Consider the following 11,787-nt stretch of genomic DNA (forward strand, 5'->3'; position numbering starts at 1 on the left):
TGGTGATGGTGGTGGTGGTGATGGTGGTGGTGGTGATGGTGGTGGTGATGGTGATGATGATGGTGATGATGTGGTGACGGTGGTGGTAAAGATAATGGTTACCACTTCCTGAGCCTTTACGTGTGCTAAGCACTGTATTAATCACTTCATATTCATTACCTCTCTTAATCAAAGCAGGTCATGCTCAGCATCACAGGCAGAATGCCTCCGTGGAAGCTTGGGGATCTCCTCCAACCTGGACAAAAAGGTAGGAAGAATTAACATGCTATAGACATCTGGCCAGCCGACCGTGGAGGTTCAGCCAGAGCATCTTTTGCAGCATGGGGAACAGGAAGGACAGTGGCCCTATCGCAGCCCGGGGAGGGTCCAGGAAACAACAGGTAGCCAGAGAGCGGTGAAGGGCACAGAGATGACGTGGGCACCGGGACCAACATCAAAGGCCCATGGTAGCCCTGGGGCGTCGTGTCTGTGCTCCCCTCGAGCTGGGAGATATGTAGTAAGTCCACCATTTAGAGAGTCGAGCAAGCTCCACTCTTCTTACATCAAGTCAGTTTGGGTCCAGTTTGGTGGCGAGAACTCAGGGGATCTCCTTACTTCTCTAGCTTCCTGTCTTACTCTCCTCAAATTCATCCTCTCCTATAGCCACAGAAATCAGATCTTTCCACTTTCCACTTAACCCCACTCTGAAATTCCACATAAACAATCTGATAAAATCCAAACCTATGAACAGGGATGTAAGACCTCCATTACCTGGCACCCCCGTACACCCTGCAGCCTCACCTGCCTCAAACTCCCTGCCGCAACCACCCTGAAGCTGTGGGTCTGCTTCCACTCCGCTGTGTCTCACCTCCCGTTCCCCCTCCTCTGACCTAACTCACCCTCTGATTCTCAGCTCAGGCATCACCCTTCTCACCCATTTCCTTCAAGTGCCCCCACTTCCGGTGTGATCCATGCCCCTTTCCCACAGAGTAACATCCTCTGCGCATTTCTCAAGCTGTGCTTTCCAGTGTCCTGTAATGATTTGTTTCTGTGTTCCTCTACCCCACTAGGCTGTGAGGACACGGAGGGCAGAAACCAGGTCTTATTCATCTGTGTCCCCTTAGCTAACTCGGTGCCTGGCACACAGTGAAAACTCAAAGTTTTCTGAACGAATTAAGTCACGGAATTGGTGACTGAATGACTGGCACTCCCAGTTACTAAGATAGAGAACACTGAGAGAACGGCTGGAATGAGGGAAGGGGAGGAATGCAGTTTGCACAGTGAATCTGGAGCATCTGTGGCCCCAGAGAGGAGAGGCGCTGGTGGGCACGTGGATGCACAAACCCGAGGTCAGGAGAGAGGGCCAGGCTGGAGACAGACACCAGAGCATCATCAGCATCCAGAAAGAAATTAGTCGAAGCCAGGAGTTCAGATTGAAAATAACCTGGAAAGTACAGGAAGCAGCCTTGGGGAATCCCAACATTGAAGGGACAAACAACACAGGAGACGGGCACCATCAGGACAGAGAACATAGCAAAGAGAGATAAAAACTAAGGCAGTTCCAACACAGAAGCCAAGGGGAAGGGAGGGTCCATTTTGCATTCTGTTTAGTCTTCGCTGGCTTTGGGACAAAACCAATAAACCCAGGAACCTCTGGCAAACTTATCTGGCCTCCCATCTTTCTTGGAGGAAAGACTAGCTTTCAGCACCCCCTGGAATTAAACAGCTGTCATTTCCAGGGCGCTAAGGAGGGAACTGGGGAGTGGGGGAAGAGCAGAGGGGCATAACTGAGGATCTGGTCAGCAACTCAACCGATTTCCCAAACCTAGTGCTAGCTGGTGCAGCCCGCAGCCCTTTTCCCATAAACTGAATTCCCTGCGCATTTGAACGAAAATATAATCCACGTGTTCATGATTCACTTGGACTTTATGTAACCAAATGTCGGGCTGTAGCCGTTTGATGTCCAAGAGCCCATCTGAAGGATCTTTGCAGCCAGAAGGCGCGAATTGCCAAGGAGATGAAAAGGAGACAAGCCCGCCAACCCCGTTCGCAGTCCCGGCAGTCAGCAGGGCGTGGATGGGTGCAGTGTGGACGGCAGAGGCAGCCAACCTGCAGGTTACTAGATCAGACCCACGTCCCGTGTCTCAGGCTGCTGGCATCTGATACTGAGCAAGACACAGCAACACGCAGGCGATGCCTGGACGGAACTGTCATTTACGTAACTGTTTGGTTACTGTTGGACATTCAGATTATCTCCAATTCTGATATGATAAAGAAAGCTAGAAAGAAAATCTCTATCCCTAAATGTTGACTCATGTCACTTTCCATTTCCTGAGGGTAAGTTTCCAGAAATAGAATTACTGTATCAAAGGGGATAACCCTGTCGTTAAACTGCATTTCAGAAAAATTGCACCCTTCCACACACAGTGAAGGAAGTTGTTTTTCTCAACGCACCTTCCGACTCAGGCCGCCATCCAGGAAAGCACCTTCCAGTAGGTGACGCAGGGATCCAGGCTGCCTCCACGTGTCCCCAGGGGAGACACCCCTCAGCCCCATCCATGGGCAAAACAGGCTCAAATGCATTCAGCACGTGCTTCTCTTGGTCTTCCAGGAAAAGACACCAGCAAACTTTTCCAGAAGGTAAATATGTTCAGCTTGCGGGCCATAAGGTCTCTGATGCAATTACTTAACTCTGCCATGGAGCCCCCCAGGCAGTCCCAGCCTGTGCACGAATGGGCATGGCTGTGTTCCAACCAGACCTCATTTACAAAAGCAGGCAGCGGGCTGGATCTGGCCAGCGGGCAGTAGGCTGCCAACTGCTGATCTAAAAGTTCCACTTAGCTGCCCTCTACACACTGAGTGGTGCTGTAAGGACAGCACAACAGCCACGACCCGGCATTCAGAGGGGAGGAAAACGGGAGACACCCAGCTGTCGCTGGCCCACAGAAACGGACGTCCCTGGAGGGTGCTCCCTGATTAGCCCTGGATTCTGCTCTCGGGAGGGTGCGCCTCGCTGACGGCTCTCCGAGGGCACATTTCAGAAGTTGGCCTCCTTGGCCACCCCTGACGTGGCCTTTGGAGAGTGTGTCCTCCTTGAGGGTTGCTTTCTCAACCTTTGTGCTCCCTGTATGGCTGGGATCTCAGGGTCTTTCCAGGGTGCAAGGTCTCGAATAATCATAGGCTTTTCCAGGGTCTTTTTCTTCTTCTTTCCTTCTTTTCAGTACTTTTTGTTTGTTTGTTTTTCTGTTTTGGGGTGGGTTTTTTTTGGCAGTATGACTCTGGAACTCAGTAGTCAGCCTCGTCCTTCAGGAACCACACCCACTGTTCTTTAGGACTGGGCTCCCAGATCTGTGCTGTCTTTATTCCCTGGCCCTAGGCCCTTCCCTCAATACCTCAGGCCTTGAGACATTATCACTGCTATAGCGCTCAGCAGGAGGTGTTAGAGCCACACCTGTCATCTGGTTTTTGCCCCGACTCCAACAGGGCCCCACATCCGTCCTCTGACCCTCACTGTTGGCCACTCCGTCTGTCTTAATCCCATTTCTGGTGATGCCGCCTACAGGCAGCTGATTTCCCCGCTTCCATTTCTGCGCTCCCTCCACGCCCTCGTACAACTCTTGGACGCCAGTCAGCTTTCTTCCATGCACATCTCTTCCCTGTAAACACCTTGCTAGACACACACGGTGATGACCAGCACGCACCATCCATGTTCTGCTCCCAACCTCTGCCCCTGGAGCCAACAAGGAACCAACACGCCTTCCAAGTCCTCGCAGGCGACTCGGCGCGTCAATGTCTCACCACCGCGTAGCTGGGGCTGACGGTCTCCAGTTTCCGGGTCCTCTTTGCCAGTAGCCTAACCAGTACGTCAGTGCCACAAATGTCAGCTTTCGTTGCAGCAGCATCTCACGTCTACCACCGACTTCCAAATTGGTCAGAATAAGCGAGGGTACCTTATGGTCACCAACGGCCCCAGAATTCAGTGGTTTAATCCGGTGAGTCACTTCGTAGTCTGCTATGAGCCTGGCAGCGCCCTATAGCATATAAAATACATGTCAAGGAAACACATGGAAAATGAACGATATTTCATTTTTCTGAATTTTTCAAGTTAAGTATATATTCACTTTGTAGTCAGAAGAAAACAACAAATACATCAAAAGGCAATTCAGTTCAACTGACTTTATCCTTGGAAGCCCAGGATCTCTGTACAGGCGTTTCTAAAATCTCTTTCAAGATCATACACAAGAGCACAGGCCCTTCCTTCGACTGGATTGGTCTTTAGGGGTGCAGCCTGCCTAACCCCACACCATTTGGGCAGGATAGCAATACTTTAAGCTATGTCAATGTGCTTTTCTCTCCTCATGTGTGAGTCCATCCTGTGCTGCCTGGAGATGGGAGGAAGGCAAAGCAGGTCCTTCCGCCTCTGACACACCCCACAAGATCTGCCCCCCCACTCCCCGTCACGCTGCAGGCTTATGAGCGTCACTTGTTACACGGAAGGCACTGCCTATTTGGTTCCCCCCCTCATTCTTCCCTAGCTTAGCAGGTCTGGATGCTGCATTGCTTAGTCATTCCATCATACAGAGAAAATGCCTCTGGCCCACGAGGGACACTGTGGTCTCAAATGCTGCCCTAGAGGGACAGCGTGACATGAGAGGAGCAGAGGAAGTGAAGGCCCGACCTGGGGTCCCACAGGAATGGACAGGAGAGGTTGGCAAGAGAAGGGGACGGCTGTGGTATCTGATCCTGATGACTTAGGGAAGTTGAGAACAAAGCTTTAGCCCGATTCATGCTAGACTCACCTGCCAGGTCCGCCTGTCGGGAGATCACCATCTGCAGAGCCTGAGGGCAATGCCATCCTGGTACCCTCCGGCCAGCAGGACCTGGGGCACGGGCCTGCGTCCCTTTCCTTGTGCTGTGCCCGTGACCCGGAAGTCCCAGTCTGTGGAAGAGGACAGAAGAGAGCTGACAGTTTGGCGGGAGAGTGGCAGGGACAAAGCGGCCCACACCCGAAGGCGCCAGCACCATGGAAGGCTAGGTGAAGCTCCATCAGTCAGGAAGGGCCAGGAAGTTCCGAGAGGCCGAAGGACAGACAGCCACTACCGCTCCAGCCAGACTCCTATCGTCGTCGTCCATGAGATGTCCACAGGGGGAGCTTCTCACCCGTCAGTCACCAGTCCAGGTCCCCCGGGCAGTGCTCCACACACCTAGGAAGGCCTTCCCAGGTCCCAAATGCCATCCTGGGGTAGGAGAGGGCACAGAGCAGAGATGGGCAGCTGACGGGGGACAGGGCAGAGGGGAAGAGAGGCTGACGGACGGCCCTTGGCTCTGACCTTCCTCTCCCCTTGCTGCGGGCACTGTCTGTGTCCTGCCCATATCCCCTGTGGCTGCGACCGCCTGGGACCCTCACCCGAGGGCTTTCTCCCTGCCCACTCCGGGCGATAGGCCAGAAAAGCCAGGAAGCTGGTATCCTTGGAGCAGCCCTCAACTGGGAGCAGATGGGGGGTGAAGATGAGGTGTCCCGTGTGCCCAGCCCACAAGTGGGGTGACTGACACTCATCCTGCTGTGAGATTCTCCGGGGACAGTGTCCCAGTTGTCACCAACATCACTTGCTTGATCACTTGCTTTTACAGACCTTCCTCTCCTCCCTGTTTCACATCACATCAAATACACTGCGCTCTATCTTTGTCTCAGCGTCCATTTCTGGGGAGCCCAGACAGCACTCCTTCCCACGTCCGTCCCAGGAGCAGAGGGACTCTAACGTATCCCCCTCCTTCCATCTCCAGCATCTCCTCTGTTCATGTCCCTTCTGAGAAGAGGAGAGGATGTAGAACCAAGAGGCCCCCCCCAACTCCCCAACCCCCCAGAGAGGCCAGGTCCCAGTCCAGCGCTGCCAGCAGTCCCCCGGCGAGCCAGGCAGAGTCCTGGGGTGGCAGCTCACAGGCCCTGGCACTTCAGTTCGAGGGCGGTGCTGCTTCCTGCCCGTCTGTTTGGGAGCCCATCCAGGAGACGTGAGCAGATGTTTGGCAGACGTTCAGCCCGTTCGCATCAGCCAACAATAACACGGCACAGAGACAGTGCAGAAGAGAGGAAGGGTGGAGGCTCTGCCCAGCTGCTGGGGACGGCCATGGGCGTCACCATCTCCACTCCATCTGGGGGAGGAGGGCGGAGGGTGTCCGAGTGTGACTCGCACACGGTGTGTTAAGAGCACGAAGCACGCGGTGCCAGCATCGCAGGGTGCAGCCGGGGTGGGTCCACCTGTTACACTCGGCTCCCCAGGCAGAGCCCCAGCCCACAGCCAGGCAGCCTGGCTGCCCTGGGAGGCCTGGGGAGCTGTGGGGACCAGGAAGGGCAGGCCTGGGGCCTGGCTGGCTAACTGTGGCCCACAGTCCCCTCCTGGACACATGGGGGCTTGTCTGCGCTTTGTCCACTGAGACTGGACGTGTCCCCAAACCTGCTCGGCACAGGGCTTCAGAGCTTCCACTTGTCCACAGAGTTGGTACCTGGGATGAGTCCCACGCACTGTCCATCCACCCGGGCTTGCGGGGTGTGGCGGGTGATGGAGTGTCCGAGTGTGCCGAGGCAGCCTGTGGATAGCATGGCAGTTCCCAGTCCTTCTCCCTGCTGCCCAGCACAGGCCAGCTCCTGAGCTGAGGGCTTCCCCTGGCCCCTCCCTCCCACTCATCCAGTCGCGCCCTGTCCCCCTGAAATGGCGCAGTCACAGCTCTGATGTACAACTTGCATGCACACCTGTGGTCACTCCCATCATGCACTGCAGTGTTACTCACTTTGCAGTCTTCCTGATTCAATCCAATCCAGCAAAATGCACGGAAGGCCTCAGACGGCAGCACTGGGCAGCAAAGGGCTCCAGCCCCGGATCCAGGCTGCCTGGCCGAGCCGGTCAACGCTTGGGAAGTTCCTCTTCCTGTCTCAGTTTCCCCTCCTGTCAAATTCAGAGAATCACGGGGCCCCTCTCACAGGTCCGACATGAGGATTCAACTGGTTAGTACATGATGACGTGCTTGCAACAGTGAGCAACTGGCGCTAGCAGGTGCTCCGTGGGGGAGACTAGGTGAGGGATGCTCTAATGCTGAGGATGCTGCTCTGCGTGAGTGTCCCTGCCCACGGGAGCTTACAGTCACGCGCCACAGACAGGGAAGCGAGCAGAGTAACCAGTGCTGTGACAGAGGGAGTGCGGATTCACACTGCGAGGCTGGGCCAGCTGCTTCCCCTGTCTAGGCTCTCTCCAGGATGGAGAAGTTGACACTCTAGCATAAACACTGAGGGGCAGAGGTGACAGCTCTTTCACCTGTACACACAGCCTCTGCACTTGAGCTCACGGGAGCGCAGCAATGCCAGGCAGCATGCAGATACACACAGATGCCCACATCGGATGACATTCCTGTGATAGGCCAGACAGGATGCCGCCGGCTTAGCCGACCGTCTCCAACTGCACAGCAAGCCCACAAGACAAGTGACCTTCTAATTGGCTGTTTAACCGACAAGGAAATGGGGGCTCAAAGAGGTGAGTGAGTTCCAAGACCACACAGTCAGGAAGTGACGGTCTGACCCCACAGCTGGGACGCAGGACCGTCGTCCCATCCTGCTTCTCTCCAACACATTTTCTCTTTCTCTCCATCTTCTAACAGCTCTGAGAGGAAGCCAGTAGCCCCTTAGAGGAAACTGAGGCTCAGAGAGGACACGGACTTGAGCAAGGCTGGAAAGTGGTCGCTCGGACGTCACGCTGCCATCGCTGGGGGTGGCTTCGGGACCCAGGGTGCTCAGGCAGGGGACTCAGAGCAGTTTCCTGGGGAGGACGCCAGACTCCAGATGGAAGGTCTATACGGAGAGCCCCAGAGGGGCTGGATTCTAACCTGCACTCCTCTTGGAACAGCCCCTCGGAACGCTGGTAAAGCGGCTCTTACGTTTGCCTAATGCACTCTTTATTTTACAAGGAAAAAAATGAACTGATACCCTGGCCACAGCATTTTATGGATTTTCCCCTCTTCAAATGCACGTTTTGAAAACTGGAAACTCCCTCGTGTTTTGAAATTAAACTCAATAGTTGGGCAATTGCAAAACATGGACCCGTTAGGGTTTTTGGCAGTGGCCTCTTGTGGCCACGCCAGGCAAGTGCAAGACCCCGTCTGCAAGAGAACCTGGGTTTGCTTCCTGGAGCCTTAGCACCTGAGGCTCGCCCCCGGCAGGTCCACTCTCCTAGGCACGCAGCTGTGCTGGCAGTCGCTGTCACCCAGAGGTGGTTCGGCGGGCCCTGCCTCTGTCTTCCTGTGCCTGGGGTGTGTACCTTCTCTGATCTGGGCCGATCTCCCCACCTGTAAAATGACCAGGTGAGGCCAGAGTGACACTATGGTTCTGTCACTGCCTTCCGGTCAAAGAAAGAAAAAAATGGCATCTCACTTGTCTTCCTCTGAACCTGCTTTGAAATGCTTCTTGGAAACTTGAATCCTTTCTTTTATAATTATCAGTTCAAGTCTTTGGCCTTGTTCTTTCTAATGGGATGCTTGTAGGTCCTCTCTCTCACTGTAAGAGCTCTCTCTCTCTCTCTCTGTTAACCACATGGCCTCCCCTAGGAATGAAGCCAGCGGTTCAGGCAGCCTCTCCTTATGCCACGTTCCCAGGATAACTGAGCTGAGACTCTTACTCGGGGCTGCCGTCAAAGCCAACCTCTGTCTGCCCAGACATCCTGCACTTCCCAGGTCAGTGGCTCTAGGTTATGCTTCTTTTGTTTAACAACAGAAATAATCGCTCTTCATCTCCCCAGTTGATGACCCAAAGGTAGGAACGCATTTATTCCTCCCTGGATCCCCAGGGCCCCACTCGGCGCTTGGTCTGAACTGGGCGGTGAGGTCTGTCGGGCTCAGCTGAACGCACCAAGGTCTGCTGTGTGCTGGAGAGAAGGCAGGCCCAATCCCAGGTGGGGACCAGTGGTGGTGATGGAAACAAAATCACTTCCTGGCTGGACGTCCACTTACCAACCTCCCAGAGGAAGGCAGGGGACCTGGGAGGCACCCTCCCACACACACGGAGCACCTGCTTTTGCAGAACAACACACTCTCTTCTCCCCGCAGCGCTCAAGGGCCATCACTCTCCCCATAGCACGCCCCACGCACTGATTCTCAGAGAGGTGACCGTCTCTAACTAGGAAGTGGCCAGTGCTAGCCTCCAGGCTTGTTGGACTCCTCTGCACCCCCAGCAGGAAGTTCTAGGTACTACTCAATCTCAAAGTGTTTTACTTGCTACTGATGGTCACTTAGCTGGGTTTTGGTGGCAACCCCCTCCCCCACCAGCCCAGCAGGTGATAGCACTGTGTCCAGCAAGGCACTGTAGCTGGGTTGCAGCTATATCCACAGAAAAACCACCTCCATCGAAGTCGGACACCGCCAGGCAACCACCCCCACTTCCCAGCACAGCTGCTTGTCCTCCTGTGCTCTGAATCTCGGGGATGGGCTCACACCCCAAACCCGGGTGGGTGTCCGCCTTCTCAGCCTCCCTGGGTCTTACACCCACCACACTATGGAGCGCGCTCTCGCCCCTGCCCCCGGCCCCCCCTTCTTCCCCTGACCTCTGTGGAGTCCATCCCCTCCTCTCCATGCACAGCCTCATCACTCTCCCCAGGACCCCTCTGCCTCCCTGCTATCTTTCTAAATCAAAATCATGCCACTTTCCTCTCAAACTCTTTCAAAGGCTGACCATCACCTTCATGACAAAATTCAAATTCAGTAACTTGATACACGCAGCCAACGGTGATATTCCAAATGGTTAACAACCTGCACAGTTTTTCCTGAGTATCACTGGGCACCCACCAAACAGAACTAACTCGGACCACCACGGTGCTGGGCAAGGTCGTGGGGGGAGGCGGAGAGGCTTTAACTCTTTAGTTGCTGGGTTGTAAGGAAGTCCAGGGGTCCCTCCAGGGAGGTGCCACAGTTGCAAGAGACACCCCAGGAACTAGGGGCAGTAGATGCCCCCCAACCAGGATGGGGGCATCACCATATGTTACCTCCCAGGGCAGCCTTGCTGGGAGCACCCCCAGTGTACCAGCTCTGCACACAGCCCGCTGTGGACCCACCTGTCACCACTGCTCCAAACGCCACACTTCAGGGCCTCCTTGGCTTGGAGTGTCAGGGTCCATCTCAGGGCAGCCTCCCCATCCCGGTGTGAGTCATCTCCTGTCCTCCCCCTGCACTCCTGGAAGGCTTCCTGAGTAATCACACCGGTGGTTTCCGTTCCCCTCCCCCAGCCACAGGGTCCCTGCCATGTATCTCAGCTGGCCCCACCACCCCAGCAAGAGAACCAGCACACGGTCACTGACCGGTAAACATTTGCTCAACTGAGCCAAAGTGAACCTCAGGGCTGGGAGAGCTGTGTCCACGCAGCAGCAGTGACTCGGTGGCATTATCCGTAACACCGCCACCCACAGCGCACAGTGGCCTCCACAGCCTGTCACCGACAGCCTTCCCAGTAAGTTCTAAGCGTTATCTACACAGACACACAGGCACTTACATATGCTTCTATGTATACCACTTCTATGTATATCACTTAAGCATACTAAACTCTTGTGCACACTTAAAACTAACGCTCTGAACAGTAGAAAACACAGGAATGCATTTTAAAGTTTAAAATCATGATGTAGACAGGAGTTCTCAGCTTCCCTTTTCACACCCGAGGGGGCCACCTTGTGTCCCCACACTGGACCTCACCACTAAGGTGCTGTGTGCCCCCCACACACTGCACAGGTCCACGCAGCTGCCTTGTCCCCAAGGGCCAATCTGTACAAAATCCTAGGTCCCACTGGAGCCCGGGTCAGAGGCTAAAAGCTGATTTTTAGTATACCCGGGAGCCACAAATTCTATGCTCTACAGGAAAAATAAAAACAAAAAGGGAGAAGAGCGTCAAGAGCCCCCTGTGGGGAAGACCCAGGTGGCCTAGGGCAGTGGTGCTGAAGGGCAGATGCCCCCAGGGGACACTGCGCCACGCTAGAGACACTGTAGGTAGTCACAAGCAGAGGTGCTCGACTGGCACCTAGTGGGCAGAGGCCAGAGGTGCAGCCAGACAGCCCGCCATGCACAGGACAGCCCCCAGCAACAGGGAACCGTCTGGACCCAAGGCATGCAGGAGGGCCGGGGTCAGAGAACCTTGATTTGGAAGAAGGTCGGCGGGTCCTGCCCAGGGCAGCTCTGTATGAGCTGTGTGGCTCTGAGCCAATCACTTACCTTCTGCAGGCCGGGGTGAGACCCACTGAGGAAGGCCCTCCCCGACCACTGGTCACTGCCAAATTCAACGCCCAGCCAAGGCCAGGAACCGCCACCCTCAGCCCTGCAGCACGTCATGGCCCAGATCTGCCTCCCTGGGGGTCGCCCCGCACTGGCTTGAAGCTGCATGTACTTAAAACGCATTTACATCACCTCTGACTGGCTTCCCGCCTCTTGGTGTCTTTACATGCACACCGGCCTCAGAGCTCACCGTCACCTGCGGGGCTGGGGGACTCTCACCCATCAGGGCACTGTACCTGTCATGGGGTCCCTGTAAAGAAGGAAGAGATGGACAAATACGGGAAGGAGACGTGTGTACTTTGTCAGAACTTTCTGACCACGGGGCTGCCAGAGCTAATGTGCCAGTTTCAAAGATAAGGTAGCGATAAAGAGATTCTGCAGTTCAAAAAGCATTACAAAAGAATGCGTGACAGGTCAGGTAGAGGTCCTGGCTCTCCTAAGCCAGAGGCAGACACAAGGAAAAAACAAGGGGGTAACTGTTCAGCTCCGAGATAAGGCCACTGCTCACAGCTGCAC

At 55.0% G+C, this 11,787-nt stretch overlaps 2 protein-coding genes across 2 annotated transcripts in view; both read right to left on the reverse strand.

Annotated features, from left to right (window-relative positions):
* Window positions 1–5,804, reverse strand: part of IL16 (interleukin 16) — an 86,564-nt gene extending 80,760 nt beyond the window's left edge. Inside the window, exons 1-3 of the mRNA XM_019640098.1 lie at window positions 4,779–5,804; window positions 2,434–4,010; window positions 160–235 (exon numbers count right to left, since the gene is read on the reverse strand). The gene's annotated coding sequence lies outside the window, so the exon portion shown is untranslated. The remainder of the gene's footprint in view (window positions 1–159; window positions 236–2,433; window positions 4,011–4,778) is intronic.
* Window positions 4,803–11,787, reverse strand: part of CFAP161 (cilia and flagella associated protein 161) — an 86,290-nt gene continuing 79,305 nt past the window's right edge. Inside the window, exons 12-14 of the mRNA XM_019640001.1 lie at window positions 11,446–11,521; window positions 5,387–5,464; window positions 4,803–4,918 (exon numbers count right to left, since the gene is read on the reverse strand). Of these exons, the coding sequence (XP_019495546.1) occupies window positions 4,803–4,918; window positions 5,387–5,464; window positions 11,446–11,521 (270 nt within the window). The remainder of the gene's footprint in view (window positions 4,919–5,386; window positions 5,465–11,445; window positions 11,522–11,787) is intronic.

This window comes from Hipposideros armiger, unplaced genomic scaffold (genome assembly GCF_001890085.2).
Source record: "Hipposideros armiger isolate ML-2016 unplaced genomic scaffold, ASM189008v1 scaffold_48, whole genome shotgun sequence".
Classification (NCBI taxonomy): Eukaryota; Metazoa; Chordata; class Mammalia; order Chiroptera; family Hipposideridae; genus Hipposideros; species Hipposideros armiger.